Below are 22,004 nucleotides of genomic sequence, written 5' to 3'. Positions count from 1 at the left end.
TCTTTTTATTTTCTGATTTTATTTTCTGCATCCAGCAAGGTTTTTTCAGATTTATTTCTGAGCCACCATACAAGTTGACATATCTCAGAAATCAGTTGCCTGATTGGCCATTTTTTGTTGCTTATCATTAGCCATTTCATGTTAGAAATAGCATAAAGATTGGATTTATCAAATGGTTACAGGGAGTACCCAAAATGCGTATTAAAGTATCAGGACTGACATGGCAAAGGTTTTAACTTTGTAAAATGATGGATTAAAATGAAGTGTGTTTTGGGGTTGGTGGTTTTTTTTACTTTTTTTTTTTTTTAATCTTTCTGTAAGAGTGCTTTGTTTGACTCACAGAGGTGTCAAATTGCTGGATGCAAAAAAAAAAGTTTATGTCTATACATACAGTAATATACTGAGATTGACTCATCTTTGTAATAAGTTTTGTTTGTGGAGCTTTCAATTATCTTTTAACAAATGTAATTTTTAAAATATTACAAATGTTTGCTTTCTATTAACAAAATCCAACTTCTAAAGTGGGTTACTGCTGAGTATGTTGTCCTACTGTAAGGTCTTCTCACCAGAACTGCATTATGAACAGCTCAAACAGTACCTCCTGTGGTACAGGTTTTCCTATTTATCTTGGCAGCCACTGCTAACCCATATAGAAATTCCTCAGGCAAGAGATGCTGTTAGGCCTTTCTATGGCTTGTACAAAAGCCTTCTTTGAAGTGGGATTCATAGTATGCAGAAAATGGTAGAATCATATTGCTTTTCAAGAAGTCTTGATATAGTTCCTGTTGCAGTCAGGTATTAATTTTACTGAATCAGGAAACATATCAGGCAAGCTTTTATGAGGTTAACTTTTTTTTCTAACAATACCCAATTCACTTTCATATATGTGATATAGTTTCCACATCTTTGTGTTTATCTTTTGCTTCTGCAGTCTAATACTCTATCTTGCATTGCTGTTCTGGTGACTGTGTCTTAGTGCACCCCTGTTCCTGAACTAACATCATTATTAGTAAGTATGTTACCTAATGTGTTAGTTTGACTCTAATCCCTTTATTTGCAGGCTCCAGAAGGTGAATCTCAACCCATGACTGAAGTGGACCTCTTCATTTCTACACAGAGAATAAAAGTACTGAATGCAGACACACAGGTATAGACTCAGACACCTTTGTCAGCATTGTTGGCGTAGACTACTGGAATAGACTTTCACCTACATGTTAAAATTTGTTTTCAAAATATGCTGGCTCTTGTATTTCCGTCTAGTCAGAAATCATGGTCAAGAACCATGTCAGACAGGCAATTACTCTGGTATGTCTGGCTGTAGAAATAATTAGAATTTGTGAGTAAGATACCTGCGGTCAGCTCATGTCTTATGAGTCACGATGCATTAAGTATTGACTGTGCCCAAAGTAGCCCAAAATGTTTAGCTGCGATGATTTGTTGATAGTCCTCTACACATACATGCCCAGCATTTGCAGGTTCTGCAGTTGAGGTTTTTATGTGCTTTTCCACAGGAAAAAAAAGCCCTGTAAAACTTTCTCTTTTGTCTTATTTTGGGAAAGTGAAGCTCTTGACTTCTATTGGTATCTCCTTTCATGCATAGCAGGTATTACAGACTTCACTTGAGAAAGCTCTTACAGGTATTTGTGTGTTCTGGTAATACTAGATGTGCAATAAGAACTTAGTTGAAGCAGCTGCTTATGTTGGTTTTCTTATTCCCCAGGAAACCATGATGGATCATCCCCTGCGGACCATTTCTTACATTGCTGATATAGGAAATATAGTTGTTTTGATGGCTCGTAGGCGAATGCCACGCTCCAACTCCCAGGATAATGTGGAAGCATCTCACCCCTCTCAAGACGGGAAGAGGCAGTACAAAATGATTTGTCATGTCTTTGAGTCTGAGGATGTAAGCAATTACATTGTCTTGTAATTTTCTAGGAGTGGAAAAGTAAGCACATTTTGATAGGCCCAAAGTCCATTGTGAGTGGTCCTGTTTGCTTTTTAACTGCAACCAGTATTTCATCTAAGCAGAGGAACTTGCCTGCCATTTATATATTTGGACCTGACATGTCACAGGAAGTTGGTCTTTATAGAAAAGCGTACCATTTTCAAGCTTCTTGAGTGCCTTCCAGTAACAGTGATAGGAGGGTCCAGTTCCTGCAGGTTACAAATACCAGCTCAAATTCTGCATAAGAGAGGGAAAGTCTTATCAGAGATGTTTTTTTTTGTAGGGGAGAGGATCAATCACTGATACATACCAGAAAGCTGATTTTTGTTTTTGAGAAGGTTTGTGTTTGGGGGTGTAGTTGCTGTCATCATATCAAAAAGCCGGCAAAGAAAGTTGATAATTTCAGCAATCACAGCATACGCTGAATAGAGACACAAATTACATGAATTTTAATATATGGTGCAGGTTACTAAGTTACCTTACACAGAACTTCACAATCAATGTGCATAACTTGCTGATTTGATGCACTTTTTAAAGGTAACTTTCAATAATTGGAAAGTAAAATCAAACATATCAGATTGAAGTGGCTAGATACATAGTTTTCAGGATCATAGTCAAGTTAGCCCTAATAATCTGGGAACTAAAATACTCAAGAGAAGTAAGTGAAAATACCAGTTTCTTATAAAATAATCACGTCTTCCAACCTACAGCAAGGACTTCAAGATGAGAAGGTTATCTTGAATAAGGAGCTGATTTTATGTAATGATTTTATTTTATGTAATCTGTTCTAAACCAATGTCTGAATACATTATCTGATTGCAGGTGAGTACATGACCCACTGCTGGAGTTAAAAAGTAAGGACAAGCACTGATAGAAGTACTCCTGTACCAAAACTGACAGAGTGTAAAAAGTTGTGGATTATTTCCACAAAATAACATGTAAACCTGTTTTGCAAAGCCTTTTTAAGAATCTGGTGTGAAATAGAGTAGCCAATGTATTTTTTGCTTAATATGATTTGACATGCTGCCCGCTTTGAGGCTGCCATTCCTGTATTTCTAGTCACAGGTTTGGACACTGCTTTCTCTTTTACTGATCAGTTGAAAAAACAAATATCAAACTGTCAGGTCCAGAGTCTGGGGCTTATTTTCCTTCACCATGGGGAGTTCTGACCCCCTTGTATGATCCATACTTCCTGGATCTATTTCCTAGGTGTGCCGGTTTGGACAAATGTGGAGGAGAATATCCTCTGATAGAAGGCAGGTTATAACCAGCCCTCCCCCACCAGGTTCAGGCAAAAAAAGACATTTTCCTTGGAGGAAAGTGAAAGAGATAAAAACTATTTATTTAACAAACACACAGGAAAAGGGTAATAATGCTAAATAATAGAACCTCTCACTGTGGAGAGAAACCTGGGAAAATTCAGAGTCCTTCTGTATATGCAGTCTCTCTCCTCCTCCTTGGAGCTGGGTCGTGGGCCCACCTCCGGGGCTTTGGTGGGAAATTCTCCTGATGTGTTCTGATGTTGAAACAGTCCAGAAGAGAAGAAGGGAAAAACAAACCGAAGTCCCAGGAAAACAAAGTTCAACTCTGTGTCTCCCTCCAGAGAAGAGGAGCCGAAAGCTGGCGGAAAAGCAAGCAGGGCGCTTCCTCCGCTCTTGCTGCTGCAGAAGCAGAGGAGTGTGTGTCTGTGTCCTTGAACAACTGCTTTGAAAAGTTCACTCGGTTTTTTCTCTCTCCCCTCTCAGGCTCAGTTTAAAGGCACAGAAAGGTGCAAAGTTAATTTCTGGGCATAGAGCAGCGATAGGGGATACACATCATAAAGTCACCCCAAGACACTAGGCTGCTGTTAATACTTTGGCTAGCTAAAATCTGACCTTCCCAATCTAAGTTTTGTTTGAATCAGCCGATATTGTGTCGTATGTGAACCTCTCTATGCCTGTAGATCCAACTGGGCTGTAAAATCCAATGTAGATCCAATAGATCTAAAATCCAATCCTGTAGATCCAATTAAAGCATTGCTCATTGATGGGGAAAATATGCTGAGAAATGGCAGATTGTATCAACTCTCCTTGGTCATGGGTGTATAGCTCACAGATAACTTGCAAAATTTATCTCAAATACCCAAGTGACTAACGGTCAGAATGGAAGCATTGTAGCACCATGTTAGCAGCAAGGAAATGGCAACTTCAAAGATTTTGTACCTCCGGTGAAGTAATGCAGCCTGTTTATATTATAAAACTTGTCTTTTCTTTTTCTGGGACAGCTGGGTACTTGACAAAATCTACACAGTAAGTGAGACAGAAGCTGTAAGCCTGTGAGTGGGTGTTGGCCAGAATATGTCTCTGCTTGGATGAGTCTTTGTCTAAGGAGGACAGCACTAGATTTTCAACTGTATTTAGAGCAGTATCTTGTTGAACCTTAGTGATGTGTCCAAATGCTGGGTGTCTGAATGGGAGCTAATCTCTTCCTGGAGCGAAGATACATGTGTATGAATGTGAAGTCTGCATTCCTCACTTAGGTTACTGAGTTATGGAGGTGCAGTTTTCCCATTTTTTTCCTGTCTTGTTCTTGCTGTCAAAATTATATTGATCTGAGCTTTGGTTACATATTGCCAGTCTACATATCAGTCTTTTTCCGCACCAGTAATCATGCTGTTCTCATCAGCAGGTTTAGTGCTGGTTTGAACTGTTAAGATACAGTAAAATTTTTATTTCAGGGTTAGGAATCTTTCCTTTATTAGGGACCAAACTGGACTTTAAATATGGCCATCAGACTGCCTAAAAGTACACCTGAGCAGCATTCATTCATTACCAGCACTCTGCCAGGTCTCCCTTGTCAGCTGTGGAGCTCTCCCTGTCTCTTCCCTGCCTTTGCCACAGCCAGCAGCAGCACTGTGTTTCAGTGCACATCACAGCCAACTCCTGTGCACTACATAGTGCTCACTGCACGAATTGCTCCACCTATACACAGCAGTACTCTGCACCATGCTGTGTTTTCCTCTCCTGCCCATTACCTGCCTGACCATGATTGCCATCTCAGAGGCAGGCATCCCTATGGCCTTGCTTGGCACACAGCTTTCCCTACGTCTGCCTGCTGCCCAGTTTCTCTCCCACAGCTGCAGAAGTAAAACAGCTCATGGTGGGCACAATGCAGTGTAGTGAGTGGTGAATTTGGTGGCTTTGGGTGCAGAGAGGACTATGGAAAGCTGCAGGTCCAAGAGGGTGCCTACAAAGGACAGAATGAGTAGGAAAGAGGCAGAGAACTGGCAAGATCATGCAAGTTGGAAGGGGGGAAATAAGTGTAGGGGAGAGAGGCTGAAGGGGGTAGCAGGGTGAAAAAGGAGATGCATATGACCATTTCCAGTTGCTACAAGGGTTTGTTCTGGTCACTAGTTGCTGCCCTTTTCCTTTTTTGTCTGAGACTGTGATAGGAGTAGTCACTATCAATATGATGGTTCTAAAGGATGGTAAGAAAAGTTGGAAATACGCTTTTTACCCTTTCATTTTCATTGCTGGCTTGTCAGAGAATGGCATCTCCATAGAAGGGAGAACCATTTGGGAGCTGCATGTGTGGGAAGAATTGTAGGTGCAAGCCACAGTCACTGTAGTGGCTATACCTTTACACTTTTATTAGCAGTTCTTACCTGTGAAAGGATGGCTTTCTTTCTCATATTTGTAATATACAATTGCTTACCAGCATAGATTCATGGCAGAGGTGAATGTGTTGACATTTTGTGGGTCTTTTGAATTAATTTGTAAGGCACAAATATTTTTTTACACTGGATTGCAGTAACTTGTAGGTTCATCAACTTGATGATCCATTTTACAGTGTGATTGTAACAGAAAGTGTCAGTGGGCATGATCGTCAGAATGTTTCACTTTTTTCTTTTCTTTTCCCTTCTCTGGGAACTGCTACAGGCGCAGCTGATTGCACAGTCCATAGGTCAAGCATTTAGTGTGGCCTACCAAGAATTTCTGAGGGCAAATGGAATCAACCCAGAAGACCTTAGCCAGAAGGAATATAGCGACTTGCTTAATACCCAGGACATGTACAATGATGACCTGATTCACTTCTCCAAATCTGAAAATTGCAAAGACGTATGTCTCATTTTTTTTCCACAACAGTATTAAGCTGCTCTTTATCAGTTGCAGGCATGTGTTGGCAGAAATAAAAAAACCATTAATACTTCCTGTAAATCATTTTAGTTAGTCTAGAATATCCTTCCTAATAGGACACCCTGTCTGTTCTGTTTCAAAGGCAAACAGTGAACCCCAAATTTAACAGCAGCCAAGTGATTTACCATCTGTTTGTGTTCTTTTTACCAAACAATTTTCAGAGATGTTTGAAAGTGATCTAAAAGCAGATTAACAGATTAATACAATAAAAAGAAAATTACAGTAAACAACGTAAAATTTGTAGAGGCATGGGCATTTGGGAAAGTGACTGATTCTAGGTTTTAAATAATTCTGTGTGCCAGAAGGCTTTGCAGCTTGCTTAATAAAAATGAACCAGTGTGCAAATGGAACACACAGGTAATGGTTTTCCAGCCCACAGTCATAAACTCTTGCAATCTCTTCCTATTTAGCTTTGTCCACCAAAGCCCATGGCACCAGGCTTTCCTTCACTGCAACTTCTTCTGCTTATATATAGAAATGACATCTGAGGGGTGTTTTGCACCAAGTCTATATTGTGTAGTGTTGATCATTTAATGTTTGACTACAAATGAAAAGTAGTAAAACATGTACCCTATTTTTTTTTTTGCCTTTGAGTTAGGAAGGCAGGTTGCAAATAAAGAGGGGCATGTTCGTTGGTTTTGTGAATGTTTGGAGGGGGGTGATATTAGTCAGTTCCCTGGGTGTGAAAGAAACTATTTTTTTAAACAGTTTTTCTTATTACACAGGTTTACATTGAAAAGCAAAAGGGAGAAATCCTAGGTGTAGTGATTGTGGAGTCTGGCTGGGGATCCATTTTGCCTACAGTAATCATAGCCAATATGATGCATGGAGGACCGGCAGAGAAGTCTGGGAAGCTGAACATTGGGGACCAGATCATGTCAATCAATGGGACCAGCTTGGTTGGTTTGCCACTCTCAACATGTCAGAGCATTATAAAGGTAGGGAAAATGTTTCTGGAAGCTACACATTTTTAAAGGGTGACATAATTGAAGAGCAGAAGGTAAAAAACTCTTAAATAAATTCTTACCAAATGTTTGCATAGCACTTTCCATTTCATGATCTTAAAAATCAATGTGAGTTATGCTACACCAATTTTCTGACTCCACACAGGACGACAGAATGGGTAAATTTGGGAGGGACCGCTGAAAGTCATCTAATCCAACCTCCCTGCTCCAGCAGGATTCCCTAGAGCACATTACTCAGGATTGTGTATTGATGTCTTTTGAATATGTCCAGAGAAGGGCCATCAAGCCTCTCTGAAAGTCTGCTCCTATGCTCAGTCACCCTCACAGGAAAGAAATTCTTCCTCATGTTTAGGTGGAACTTCCTGTGTTCCAGCATTGGCCTTTTGCCTTTCATCCTATTGCTCTGCACCATGAAGAAGAGCCTGACTGTATCCTCTTGACATCCTCCCCCCAGATACCTGTATACATTGAGGAGTTCCCCTCTTCCCCTCTCAGTTGTCTCTTCTCGACACTGAGCAGGGCCAGCTCCCCCAGCCTTCCACAGAATTGTGGCATTTTTTAGGCTGGAAAAGACCTCTAAGGTCATTGAGTCCAACTGTCAGCCTTTTCCTCATAAATGAAGAGCTCCAATCCCCTAATCATATTCTTAGCCCTTCACTGGACTTGCTTCCACCAGGAGCTCCATGTATCTGTTGTCCTGAGGAGCCCAGAGCAGGACACAGCACTCCAGATGTGCCTCACCGGGCTGAGTAGAGGAGCAGGATCACCTCCCTGAATCTGCTGGCAGTGCTTTTCCTAATGCACCCCAGGATATCGTCAGCCTTCTTGGCTACAAGGGTGCGGCTGGCTCATGGACATCTTATGCTGAGGCCTGGGGTTATTCCTCCCCAGGTACAGGATCCTGCATTTGCCCTTGTTCAATTTCAGAAGGTTCGTCTCTGCACATCCCTCCTGCTTGCCAGCGTCCCTCTGAAGGGCTGCACAGCGCTTGGGTATCGGCCACTCCTCCCAGCTTTGTGTCGTCAGCAAACTTGCTCAGGAAGCATTCCATCTCTGATGATAAGTTAAGAAAGATTGGGCCCAGTATTGAACCTTGGGGGGACACTGCTAGCTACGTGTATCCACATAAACCTGTGCCCCTGCTCCCAACCCTCTGAGCTCTGCCATTCAGCCACTTCTTAATCCACCTCACCATTCACTTCCTGAGCTTGGCTGTGAGGTTATCATGAGAGACAGCATCAAAAGTCTTGATGAAGTTTGGATTGACAACATCCAGTGCCATTCCAGAGTGCTGTGCTATTTACTTGCATAGACAAGGGCTCTGTGCACAACTTCACAAGGGAATATTTTGTTCAGAAAGAAGGTATTACCAGATACACATTTGAAATTTTATGTCACAAAGGGAGGCGCAGGTGCCTAATATTGTCATAGGCCATATTAGCTGTCATTAGCTGTCAATACCTCTTAGTAGTTGGATGAAATAGAGCAAATGCTTTTTTTGTTTGCTTGTTTATACCTATTCTTAAAGCTTTAAACTTTGGCTTAAAGAATACCCTCTGTGGCATCTTTGTCCAAGTTATTTGAAAGTGTAGTGCTTCACTTGGATAAATGGGATATTTTAATTAGAAGAGCTTTCTTCTAGTTTTCAGAAAAGTATGTGACTGGGAAAAGCTTGCAGGTCATCTGGAACTGAACAGTGCTTGGGGCAGCTATAGCACATAAAGGAATAAGTATTTGAACATCAAAGTTTAAAGAACAGGAGGGATTTGTCACTAGAGTGTGTTTGAGACAAAGCTGTATGAAATTAGTTATTTTTTGAAATGGTCCTGCCTAGCTCTGCAGATCATCACATGCAGACACATAATGCAATGCTGGTGGTGGTATATTATACAGACATTCTTCTCTGATTTTTAGGAATATACCTGTTAAACTTACTTATTCATTTAGGGAACTTTTTGGTAACAAGTTGTATTATGTAAATTTCTTTTTTCATTTTGTATTTTTTTAAATTGCAAAGTAGATTTTCCATTTACAAGGTAAATTTGCCAAGTAAAAAAAGTACAAAGTGAATTCTTCTTTTTTTTCTTCATGGATTATCTCTTAATACTTGAACAAAAATTTTTATTGTAAAGACTTCCCATTCAGGCTTCCCAAAATGTTAATATTGTGTTCTGTTAATTAATAGATGCATGAGTCACTGAACCAATCACTTTAGATTCAGTGAGTAGAAATGATAGCCTGTGTGACATACTGAAAATATGACAGGAACAGTCCTACATCTGTAAAGAAAGGAAGAAGAAAAAATCGTATTAAATATCTTTGTGCCAGCATCATCTAAACAAAACTCCCTGCAAATTGAGGCTCTTTGTGATTATTTCCTATCCCACATCATTTTTATTTCTAGAACTGTGATAAGTTATACTTCTCTTATTCAGATGGAGTTTTTGTTGTGCTCACCAGTACTTTCTCAGTACAGAACCAACCAGCTTTGCTGTTTCCGGCTTCTGCAGACCTTTCTCTTCTTCACTGATACTTACCACAGTTTCCACATGAACTGCCAGCCTTTTTTCTTTTTGTCTTTCCAAAGAGAAGATAATCTGTATGTTTGCAGATCTGCATAACCTCACATCTGCAGTTATTCATATAGCACTTCTGGAAACAAGTATATATATATATATGAGTGATCTAAGTGCAGATCATTAAATGTGGTAGAAATATTCCAGATTTCAGATTTCCTTAGCGTGCTGGAAAGAGTCTTATTAAAAGATGATAATGTTGTGTGCATAAACATATGTCACAAGCACTTCAAACAAGATAACTCAATATTATGGATGTAATCTCTGCTCCTAATTTGCCATAAACCTTTTGAAAACTGACAGAGCTTGGAAGAAGCTTTCCGCATGTTGTGGCTATTCCCTAATAGGATTATGCTACTTGCATCTTTTGCAGAAGTGTCTGGTGCTGGCTACTATCAGAAGCACACTCAGGAACTAGACAAACAAAGGTCGTCAAAATACACTTTTTTTTGTTGTTGTTTCTGATCAGTTTATGTTACCAGTGTGCATACTACTGAAGATTAGCTATTTATGAAATATATGCACTTTCTGTAAAATTAAAAGAATTTTTGTTAGGGACCACATTACTTTTTTTCCCCAAGGAATACGTATTACTGATTTGCACATTCATCAGGGAAATAAGAGCATGATGATACCAAGTCTGTTCAGGGCATGTACCCTGAGTGAATTCAGATGACTAAAGTTAGACACCTAAATTCCTCACAGAAATGGGCATCCCCAGTACTCTGCATGATTCCTACCCTTCAGGAGTAGAACATTGAGGCAAAAGCCCCTTAGACTTTTCATCATACCCACAGCGTAGTTCAGGTTGATAAATCCCTGTCCTCTACCGTGTGTGTTGCTGTTGAGACCTGCCTACAGAAAGCGCATGCTCCTTGAGCATGTGAGATGCACTGCTAATTCCTCACCAGAGTAGAGGAGTCCGTAGTCATGGAAGAGGAGGACCTTCTTTCTCCTGAGAGTTGGAGTACAGGCAGTTGCCACAGCCATGAGCTTTGTCATTTTGTGTTCAGACGCCCATTCATTCTCTTGGAGCCACCTCGGAGAATGAGCCAAGCTGAGGTCAGCACTGTGTGGAAGTGAGGGCAGCTGTTTGCACCCAAAGTTGATTGCGTCCAATTTAAGGCACTGACAAGAAAACACACTTCCAGGTAGTTCATCCTGCCAGGATGCCAGTTTAGTACTCAAGTCACTGCTGAATCTGGAGCTCAGCTCAACAGAATCGGCAGCAATAAACTGTATGTAGAGACTTCAGTGCATTATCTTAGCTATAGTAGGAATTATTTTCCAGAATTAATCATTGTGTCAGTGTCTGACACCTTGATTGCAGTGGGACCTAGATTTCAACTGTACATATAAAAGAAATTCAGAAGCAGATACTGAAATTGGCAGGTGTTTAATTAAGGGAGCTGGAAGTTGCTGTATTTTTTAGAAAGTGTTTCGTTTATGTGGATTTTATTTTTGTATGGACTTAACGGCTAATACTTTGTGTGAATGAGGCATTTCAAAAATCTGTCTTAACAATCTCCAAGAGCCCTGAATACCTGAAGTTGTACAAGGGGTCATATTGCATTTATTTGCGGTTTATTACATTTTTGTTTTCACGGAGCCTTATGAACACAATCTCTGAGTCTGTCAGTCATGCCTGTAGCTAGTCTAGATCAACACATTGGTTCAAAGTAGAGCAGGCTTCTTAGGGCTGTGCCCACTAGGATTTACATAACTCCAAGACTGGACAGTCCGCAGCCTCTTCGGGCAATATACCAATCTGACAGTAACAACAAATTTTTCTCCTTCAGCTTTGTTCTGGTAGCAAGCAGTTTATGGTGAGTGTGATATAACTCATCTAGACAAGAGGAAGAGTACTTGGAATGTATCAAGCTCTGTCTTGGGGTAGATGATGAGCTTACGGGATAGGATAAAAGGGCAGACTGGTAATGGTGACACCTGTGGGTGTGTGCTGCAGGATGCCTGATCAAGAGGTGGATGAGGCCTTCTACAGGCAGCTTGAAGCAGCCTCAAAGTCACAGGCCCTGGTTCTTGTGGGGGACTTTAACTACCCTGACATCTGGAGGACCTACACAGCAAAGCACAAGCAATCCATGAGGCTCCTGGAAAGCACTGATGACAGCTTCCAGTCACAGATGGTGGAGGATCCCACAGGGAATGGGTGTGCTACTTGACCTCATCCTAACAAACAGGAAAGGCGGAGGTGTGAAGATTGGGGCCAGCCTGTGAGCAAGTAAGATTGCAACCATGGGCTTCAGGAGAGCTAATTTTAGCCTCTTTAGCGATCTTGACAGAATCCCATGGGTAGAGGTCCTGCAGGGAAGGTTGATATTCAAGGATTACTTCCTCCAGGCTCAAGAACAACGCATCCCAATGAGCAAGAAGTCAGACAAAGGGGTCAAGAGACCTGCATGGATGAATGAAGAACTCCTGTCATTAGTAAAGCATAAGCAGGAAATATGCAGAAGAGGGAAGCAGGGTCAGGCTTCTTGGAATTAATATACGGAAGTTGTCAGAGTAAGGAGAGATGAGACAAGGAAGGCCAAGGCTCATTTAGAATTAAATCTGACCAAGTATGTCAAGGAAAACAAGATGGGCTTCTTCAGATACATCAATAAGAAAAGGAAAACAAAGGATAATGTGGACGTTTTACTAAATGGAGGGGGCACCCTGGTAACAGAGGACACAGACGAGGCAGAGTTACTGAGCACTGCCTTTGGATTGGTGTTCCCTGTCAAGACCAGTCCTCAGGAATCTCTGATCAGGGAGATCAGGGTAAAGGAATGTTGGAAGGAATATCTTCCCTTGATCCAAGAGGATAGGGTTAGAGAACACCTAGGTAAACTCAAAATCCACGTGTCCATGGGCCCTGATACGATGCATCTATAAGTGCTGAGAGAGCTGGCAGACACCACTGTAAAGGTCCTGGCCATCACCTTTGAAAGGTCATGGCAATCTGGGGATGTGCCTGAGGACTGGAGAAAGCAAATGTCACCCTGGTCTTCAAAAAGGGCAAGAAAGAGAACCAGAGAACTACTGTCCGGTCAGCCTCACCTCAGTCCCTGGAAAGGTGATGGAACACCTCATTCTGGAGGCAGTCTCTATCCACATGAATGACAGTAAGGTGATCAGCAGTAGTCAGCATGGATTCACTAAAGGTAAATCATGCTTGACTATACTCATTGTTTTCTACCATAGAACAACCACCTGGATGGATGAGGAGAGAGCAGTGGATGTTGTCTAACTCGACTTCTGCAAGGTTTTCCACACTGTCTCTCACAACATCCTCATAGACAAACTCAGGGAGTGTGGACTGGGTTAGTGGGCAGTGAGGTGGATTGAGAACTGGTGAATGGCAGATCCCAGAAGGTCATAATCAGTGGCACAGGATCAGGTCGGAGGCCTGTAGCTAGCAGTGTCCCCCCAAGGTTCAATACTGGTCCCGTATTTTTAACTTACTCATCAATGTCTTTGATGAAGGGGCAGATGCCTCCTCAGCAAGTTCACTGATTTCTCCAAGCCGGGAGGAGTGGCCAATACCCAAGTGCTGTGCAGCCCTTCAGAGGGACCTCAACAGGCTGGAGAGATGGGCAGAGAGGAACCTTCTGAAATTCAGCACGGGCAAATGCAGGATCCTGCACTCGGGGAGGAACAACTCCATGCACCAGTCCAGGCTGGGTGACCTATTGGAAAGCAGCTCTGTGGAGAAGGACCTGGGGATCCTGGTGGACAACAATCTATTCATGAGCCATCAGTGTGTCCTTGTGGCCAAGAAGGTCAATGGTATCCTGGGGTGCATTAGGAAGAACGTTGCCGGCAGCTCGAGGGAGGTGATCCTGCCCCTCTGCTCAGCCCTGGTGAGGCACATCTGGAGTGCTGTGTCCAGCTCTGGGGCTCCTCAGTACAAGTGGGACATGGAGCTCCTGGAGCAGCTGGGTCCTTTGGAGCACTATGAAGATGATTTAGGGACTGGAGCATCTCCTTATGAGAAAAGAAGGCTGGGAGTTGGGCCCATTCAGCCTCAGGAAGAGACAGATGAGAGGGGCCTTATCAGTGTCTGCAGGTACCTGAAGGGAGGGTGCCAAGAGGATGGACCAGGCTCTTCTTGGCGGTGCTGAGCAATAGGACAAGAGGCAAAGGGCAGAAACTGATGCAGAGGAAGTTCCATGAGAACATAAAGGGACCATGCACTGGCACAGATTGCCCAGAGATGGTGTAGAGTCTCCCTCATGGGAAATATTCAGGAACCATCTGGACACAATCCTGTGCAATGTGCTCTGGGATGATCCTGCTTGATCAGGGAGGTTGGACCAGATGACCCAGAGTGGTTCTTTCCAACCCGACCCATCTTGTGATTCTGTGAATAATGGCAATTATGAGCACTGCTTATACAAGGATGACACAAGCAGGACCTGCTGTTTGCTTGACAGAATTTAATATATTTCATTAGGGAAGCAACTTTTTTGTAATGATCTTAGCTACTTATTTAAAAGTCATTGACTTTTTTGGTGAGCTGCACGGACCTGTTCAATATTCCTTTTATGCATGATTTCTGTTATCAAATGAAGAAACTGCCAACAGGCATCTAGTTTTCCTAAAACAACTATGCCAGCTTTTTGGCAAGAAAAATTTGATGTTTTATCATTCATTTCACTGAATATTCTGATACTTGTGTCTGGCATTCAGTGATCACATTCTGGTACAATGCCTACAAAGATGTATTTATTCAGTGTTGTTCCCATGTCAATGTTTTAACACATTTTTTTTTTCTGGCTTATGTTAAATGTTTAACTCTCAATTTGGGGGTTTTTTTTCAGGGTTTGAAAAACCAAGCCCGGGTTAAACTGAACATAGTTAGATGTCCTCCAGTAACCACAGTCTTGATCAGAAGACCAGACCTCAGATATCAGTTGGGCTTCAGTGTGCAGAATGGGATTGTAAGTAGCTTCCACACTTTCTGATCAAGCTTTAACATACATGAAACTTCCTCTCCATTCGTGGCTAAGTTTCAGTGTGAGAAGAGTGAAGCTACTATTTTCTCCCTTACAGCAAGCAAGATTTTGCATTTGTTAAGTCTAAGATACAAAAGCTGGGTTAATAAGAGTTACTCTTTGTCTTTGACTCTACTTACTTCACAACTTTAGAGTCATCCAGAGGAACAAAAAAGTTATTTCAGCTTAAAAAGCCAAAAATGTGTGGAAGAGTCTGCTTTCAGCATGCATCATACATGTCTTTAACAAAGCCATTGCATGATCTCAAAAGAAAAAGCCTGTTCTTGATCCTTTTTGTTGTAAGGCATCTGCCTAATGAACATCATTAAATTGAGGTTCTTCATACACTCATAAATTTCCAAACTATAAGACATGTAATGTAAAAAAAACAAACAGCCTTTTCGGAAAGTTTGTTCTGCTCTTGGAAGAGAATATCCATTAGTTACTTGTCACTAACAAATTTTGCTTTGAGTCAGCCTCTTAGAATTTGTTGCAAGTCTCTGTGTTTAAATGTTGACTCATAGCTTGCAGGCAAAAATGGGTAATCAAAAGTCTCTGTTTCTTATCCAGCCTGTGATAAACTTGTGCTTTCCCTTCCAGATCTGTAGCCTTATGAGAGGAGGCATAGCAGAGCGAGGAGGTGTGCGTGTTGGCCATCGGATCATTGAAATCAATGGGCAGAGTGTTGTAGCAACACCGCATGAGAAAATTGTTCACATCCTCTCAAATGCTGTTGGTGAGGTAAGAACCAGCAATGTGTCTAGGCAGTATAGCACAGTTCATTGCTGTTACCAGTAACAGCGAGTGAAAACCAGTAATGAGCAGTGTCCTTCAAGGGACCGTACTGGGACCAGTACTCTGTCATGTCTTTGTCAGTGACATAGACAGGGATCGAGTTGCACTCTCAGCAAGTTTGAAGGTGACATCAAGATCAGCAATGTTTAAGGAAAGGGATGCCATTAGAGGGATCTGAACAGGCTAGAAAAGTGGCCCATGTAACCCTTGTGAAGATCAACAAGACCAAGTGCAAGTTCCTGCATCTGAGTCTGGGCAATCTCCAACATCAGTAGTGGGATTGAGAACAGCCCTGCAGAGAGGAACTTCGTGGAAGGAAAGTTGGACATGAGCCAGGAATGGGCACTTGCAGCCCAAAAAGCCAGCTGTATCCTGGGCTGCTTCAAAAACAGTGTGGCTAGCAGGGAAAGGGAGGTGATTTTCCCTTTGTATTCTGCTCTTGTGAGGCCCCACCTGGAGTGCTGCGTGTACAGTTCTAGGGTCCTCAATAAGGCATGAACCTGCTTGAGCAGGTACAGATGGAGGCCATGAAAAGGGTCAGAGGGCTGGAGCACCTCTCCTGTGAGAAAAGGCTGAGAGAGGTTGGTTGTTCAGCCTGGAGAAGAGAAGGCTCCAGGGAGACCTGACAGCAGCCTTTGAATGTCTAAAGGGGGCTTCTAAGAAAACTGGAGAGACTTTTACCAAGGTCTCCAGTGCAGAACAACAGGAAATGGTTTCAAAGTGAAAGAAGGTAGATTTAGATCAGGCATAGGAAGAAATCCTTCACTATAAGGTTGGTGAGCCACTGGCACAGGTTGACCAGAGTACCTGTGGATGCCTCATCCCTGGAAGTGTTCAAGGCCAGGTTGGATGGGGCTCTGAACACAACCTGGTCTAGTGAAAAATGTCAATAGCTGCAACAAGGCAGTTTGGACTAGATGATCTTCAAAGGTCCCTTCCCTTTCAAACTGTTCCATAATTCTGTGGTTCTACATCTATTGGTCTGTTGCTAATTAAATCCAAAAAGCTGAAGTGAGAGCAAGCCTGCACACTATTTCTTTCATTATTTGGCCCATAGTTCTATGCCTTAGAAGAACCCTACCCGGAAAATATGAAGTGTTCCCAATTTTAGATGGTTCATCAATACTAAACATATTATTTCATAAAATCATCACCTACAATACTATAATAAGGGTAAGAAAACTCTCAAGTTTCACCTTTTTTTTGCCTTGTATGCCCTTATCTGGGTCCTTCACATGAGGTATGCATGTTTAGGAACATGATTAACTTGGCTTATTTCCTCTAGATTCACATGAAGACTATGCCAGCTGCCATGTACAGACTGTTGACTGCACAAGAGCAACCAGTTTACATCTGAAGCTGACACCTCACCACCACAGTGTGCATGGAAGATGTTTTTCCTCATTAGTGCTTGTCTCTCTAGTGCTGCATTTCTGTGTCTGCAGAGACATTTCTTTCTCTCTCCCCACTTCACAGACACAAATACACTGTTGCTCTCTCCTCCATCCCTTTTTCCTCTCCTTCCCACAATTTTCCTGCATTTTGGTAAAGGGCAAAATATATCTATGGAACTATTTTGGCTGCATCTTTTTACAAGTGAAACTTCATACAGCTCCACATGTAAAAAAGGTAAACAACAGCAGTGTAGTTTACAGCAGTATTCACAGATGGCTCTATTTCATGCTATATAATCAATTTTATTTTTGTGGCTATAATTTTACAAACTGAGTAAATTAGATGTTGCTGAATGAAAGATGTCTTTACCAAACAGATAGAAGTATAGGGTACAAAGTGCTCTCTTGGATATCCTGCATGTCACTTTGCTTTTCTTGCCCTATTTTCCCACAGGCACTAAGCTCAGTACTAAAGGTTTGTGTCTGTGGGGAAAGTAGAATACCAAAAGGATTGGTTTTGCCCTCAGGAAAAATCACCTGCTTCTAGATACTCAGTAAATGCTGCTGTTGTAAAATGAATTGTCCAAATTCACACCTTTTAATTCCCCTCTGTCATCAGTTCTTCATGATAGTAGAACCCCAAAAAATACTCCATGAGTTCCTGAAACATTATACTTGCATTACTAAGAAATACTACATACTAAGAAATTTGGGAGGCATTTTTTACAGCTGCCTCCCTCTCTCTGGCCCCAGGTTTCTATCTCCTGGTTTTCTTCTGCTTTGTCTTTTATAGTCCCTTCCTGATTTTAGAGGTTAAAGAAGTGGGGGGGGAGGATCTTTAAATATCCACAAGACAAATAGTGAGGGGATTTGCTGAATAGCTACACTTTTTCTAGGCTCTTAATTCTGATTTTGGTGCACATAGCCATGTGTGCCAGTGTATATAGACATTTTTTAAATTGTGCTTCCTATTTATGAAGTTTGAATATAAGAGATCTGCAGACTGTTCTAAGTAATTTTGTTCTCTGAGCCACTTTTAACATATATTTTTGTCCAAAGACCTGTCTAATTTTATTGACTTCCTCTTTAGTTCATGATATAGGTAACTGTGGAAAGGACGAGGCAAGAATACACTTATTTATTTTGTTATATAATTTAGCTTGTGATTTTTTTTCCCATATGTATGGCACTTACAAGAGATTTGTGTGTACTATATGCACTTGTATGAAGATGATAAGCTGTAGGGATGTATGAAATCTTGTATTTGATTAGCTCTAAGTTGCATGCTAGAGACAAAAGGGGAAAAGGGGGCTGGGTTGGGTTCTTTGGTTTTTTTAAGAGGGTTAAAAATAAAAAAGCAGCAGTGGCTTTTCTTCCTAGTGAGAGAATTCTACATTCTCTGTAGTGGCTTTTTTTCAGGACTGTATACTGGTGTTTATAATGAAGTTGAAACATGCGTTTAGTCCAGGCTAGCATGTTGATTCTTTTAAAGAAACAGTTTGTGCTGTGTTTTACTATGATGGAAAGGCTCAGTACATGAAAACAAGAGCAGACAACACACAGCCACACACCACTTCTGCTTTGCAAATGCGGTGTTGTTCATGGTCACTTGTTCCTCACTTGTTGTGACGTAAGCTGTGCAATGTAAGCGTTGCTTGCAGTCCAGTGATGATCCTAGACATTGCTATGGGGATTCATGGAAGTGGGTGTGTGCATGTGCACTTGCTGCAAACACTGCTGAGAACCACTGAGCACTCTTGTCAGAGGTCCATTTTTTGGCTTTCTAAAATTGTGTATAACCACAGCCTGATCAGAGTGAGAGAATAAACTGTATTTCTGTGGGAAAGAGATATTTAAGGGACACAATGAAGTGGCACATAAACTGTTGTAGTAAGGGGATATGTTTTAGTGTTGAAATTAATGTACAATGACTTGATTTTACTGCTTTTCTTGTTGTTATATAACTTAATCCAAGGCTCCAGAATAGCAGATTGCACAAGAGAATGGTGTTAGTATTCCAGGTTAGTACTTAACTCTGTGGCCTGACTGATGCAAGATGATAATTAATGGCTTGTGAGTATATTGTTTAACTGTAGACACCTGGTTTATGGTAATTTGAACCTTTTTTTTCTAGAACTTTCCATATATATAGTAATAAATGTAAATATGGTATATAACCATGTACAATTTAGAAGATTATATACAGTGCAGCCTTTCCATACATTGCCTGAGGAAACTTAGTGAACTCTTGAAGACACAGTTAGCCTGGTTCCTGCTTGTGTGTATGCCCTCCACTTCACTTCTTTCTGTGGTTCTGTCTAGCCCATGTGGTGAAGTCTTTAACTCACTTCACTGGGAAATGATGAAGATCTGAAAAGGCAAATATATTTAGAGAAGAAATGACTGTTTCTTTGGAAATCTTGCAGCCAGGAGTCTGAAGTTACTGTTCATCCTAAACAGGTGCTTAACATTAGGCAAATGAATGCTTGCAGGACCAGAGTTTAGCAAAAAAATCTCATTTTTCCAATTACAGTATGTGCATAAGATTTCTAAACTGAGAGGTCCATAGTGTGTGCACACTTCTGAGAACAGTCTTGTAAACAATCCCATTTTACTCTGTAAACAGAAAGAGTTTCAGGAAAATGGAACTCAAAAGGGAAAGCCGGCTGTTCTCTAGACTGTTGCAGCAGTTTGATAGATCAGATATGGGGATTTTTAACAGATGCAAAGGAACATTCCTTCAAAGGTTTACATTCCTTCTTCAGTGACAGACCTGAATTCTTTTCCTTTCATCCTTGCTGCTTCATACAGTCTAATTAACTCTTCAGTGTTTACATTAAGGATGAAGCATCCCTTGTATTTTTTTATTTTTGAGAAGTTTCACATTTGTTTTGAATCTTGTTTGAGTCTGTTTGGATTTCCAAGTTTGCTAGCTTTCCTTCTTTTCTAAAAGAAATGTATTTCTCAAGACAGCAACATGGTTGAGATCTCTTGTACATATTTAGCGCCGTACCTAGACTATGAAGTTGTACTATTGTTCTGTAAAGAGGATGAATAGAAATTATTGTAAAGCGTTGGGAAAAGCATAGTATTGTATTTGTAACAATATTGTTCTTTGTAAACATTTAATGATCTCTATATATAAATATAAATATATATATAAATATATGTGAGCCTGGAATGTTGATATTGCACATCTACTGAATGTAATTACTCTGATGTTTTCTGCCACAAGTCTCTGACCTCTCTAATGAAGCTGTGCTGGTTTGATCTGGGGGAGAGACAGGGGGGAGAAGAGTGGGCTTTTTGCTTTGGACGGGACAGGGTAGGGGGTTTCTGGCCAGTTATTTTGTTGTGATGTATTTACTGTGCTACATTCCTTTATTTAACAGAGCGCTAATGTCTGTAAGATTTGCAACAATAAACTACAAAACAAAAATACCTCAGACAAGGCTGCGAATTTGCTCATACTGACCTAGAGGCTGACTTGCCAATGCTGAATACATAATTGGAAGGTGTCTGAAGTTCTTTTTTGCAACTTAGTCTGGAGTAATTCTGTGTTTCTGCAGGTGTGAAGCAATGCTGTTGACTTTATTTTTAAAAGAGCATTCTTTTCAGACAATACATGACACTAGTGCTCCTAAACAAAGCTAATCAAAGTGGCATCCCAGTTTTTACTGTGTGAAATGCCACTATGATTGTGACAGAAGTACTATTTCATTGACTGAATAACTTTAAATAGGATTTTTTCATAAATGGGGCTTTGATGAAAATTCTTCACTTAATTTCTGAAATCACTGTTTTCCTTCAAATGTCATCAGCATGGTTTATTATTAAAGACCTAATACCATTTGAATAAATAAAAAGTAGAATTGTAATACATCTGTCCTTAGAATTAATCCTGGAACTGCCTGTGCTAACGTTAAAAAGATTCGTATGAGAGATTATGAAGAATATGGTTGTATTTCAAAGTCAACCAAAAAAAAAGTTATCAAGGGAGTGTTTCTTCTGATGAGGCTTCATAGGATTTTCTGTGCCTCATAGGTTGTCATGAGTACTTTGAAACTACAGAAATGACATACTAAATATACACCACAGCTGATTCAGAAGCCATTTAGTGGCTCTTCTTAACATGAAGTACAAACACCGTCAACATGAGAGAATGAAGTATTTCACCTTATTTGCTTAAATGATAGACTGAAGAAATCATCAAGTCCCTGGAAAAGGGTGCAGCAGACAGGCTGAGCTTGTTTTCTGTGTTTCCCTGTGTGCCACCCTCCATCCTCCTGTTTCTTCTTACCATTAGCTGTACATACCAATTTCTGTGTTACAAACTTTTCTGTATTTCAGTGGATAAACATAAGCCTTTACTTTAGCAGCACAGGTAATTTCACAGATTTGCTGTATTCACAGGGGACATGTTTCTTGCCCTCACCTTCAGGGTTTTATAGTTAGGATCCACACAGAGGACAAGCAGAAACCGCCTGCCCCCGCCCCCCCCCGCACAGTTCCAGCACTCTGTAGTGCCTTGCAGGCTGAAGAAGTGATGCTGGTGACCTGTGGGGCCTGGCAGTGTCAGTGACAGGGCTGGGACTGTAATTTAAATAAATGTTCAGTACAGAAGCATATAGAGCAATCCTGACCTAAAATCATGGTATGTGAAGAGTCCATGTGATCCATGTGCCTGTTACCTGAGGAGGAGCAGGCCTATGCTGTGCTGCTTTGTGCTGCTTCTACATCTGTACCTACAGGGATGTCCCTTAGCCACAGGATAAATTTAGATGGTTGATGATAAGAAAGGAGCCTGCAGGCAGCCCCAGTGGTACTCAAAATGGCAAATACCACCCAGCAGTACCTGTGTGTCCATGCCTTTGTCTAGAACTGCAGCAGTAAGGTCCCATGTGAACATCCCTTTTGTTTGACGGTAGAAGTGATGAATAGAGTTGTTTTCTAAGAAAATTTTTAATTAGTTCAAATTACCTAAATGGGGTAAAATGGATGGGATCTGCATAAGTTGTTGTGCCCTGCTTGATGCTGCACAATCTGGGGTTCCAAGCATCTGAAGGAACATAGAATTAGCTATACTAGCTTCTTTCTTCATAGCACCTGTTCTAATAAACAGCATTTTGAATGGGACTATACCATGCCTTT

General features: G+C 41.1%; 1 protein-coding gene across 3 annotated transcripts in view; it reads left to right on the top strand.

Moving 5' to 3' along the window:
- The window catches only part of APBA1 (amyloid beta precursor protein binding family A member 1), an 89,682-nt gene extending 69,388 nt beyond the window's left edge, over positions 1–20,294 (top strand). For all 3 annotated transcript variants that reach the window (XM_042053935.1, XM_042053933.1, XM_042053934.1), the window contains 7 exons: positions 1,061–1,147; positions 1,721–1,906; positions 5,866–6,045; positions 6,849–7,061; positions 14,491–14,610; positions 15,265–15,405; positions 16,745–20,294. In XM_042053935.1, coding sequence (XP_041909869.1) covers positions 1,061–1,147; positions 1,721–1,906; positions 5,866–6,045; positions 6,849–7,061; positions 14,491–14,610; positions 15,265–15,405; positions 16,745–16,816 — 999 coding nt within the window. In that variant the 3' untranslated portion in view covers positions 16,817–20,294. The remainder of the gene's footprint in view (positions 1–1,060; positions 1,148–1,720; positions 1,907–5,865; positions 6,046–6,848; positions 7,062–14,490; positions 14,611–15,264; positions 15,406–16,744) is intronic.
- Positions 20,295–22,004: the final 1,710 nt, after the last annotated feature.

The sequence above is a fragment of the Corvus kubaryi genome, unplaced genomic scaffold, assembly GCF_017639235.1.
Source record: "Corvus kubaryi isolate FWS band 111438036 unplaced genomic scaffold, C.kubaryi_AGA036_p1.0 split1-37296, whole genome shotgun sequence".
Lineage (NCBI taxonomy): Eukaryota > Metazoa > Chordata > Aves > Passeriformes > Corvidae > Corvus > Corvus kubaryi.
The sequence above is the reverse complement of the archived record's forward strand: the minus strand, read 5'-3'. Positions and strand labels throughout refer to the sequence as shown.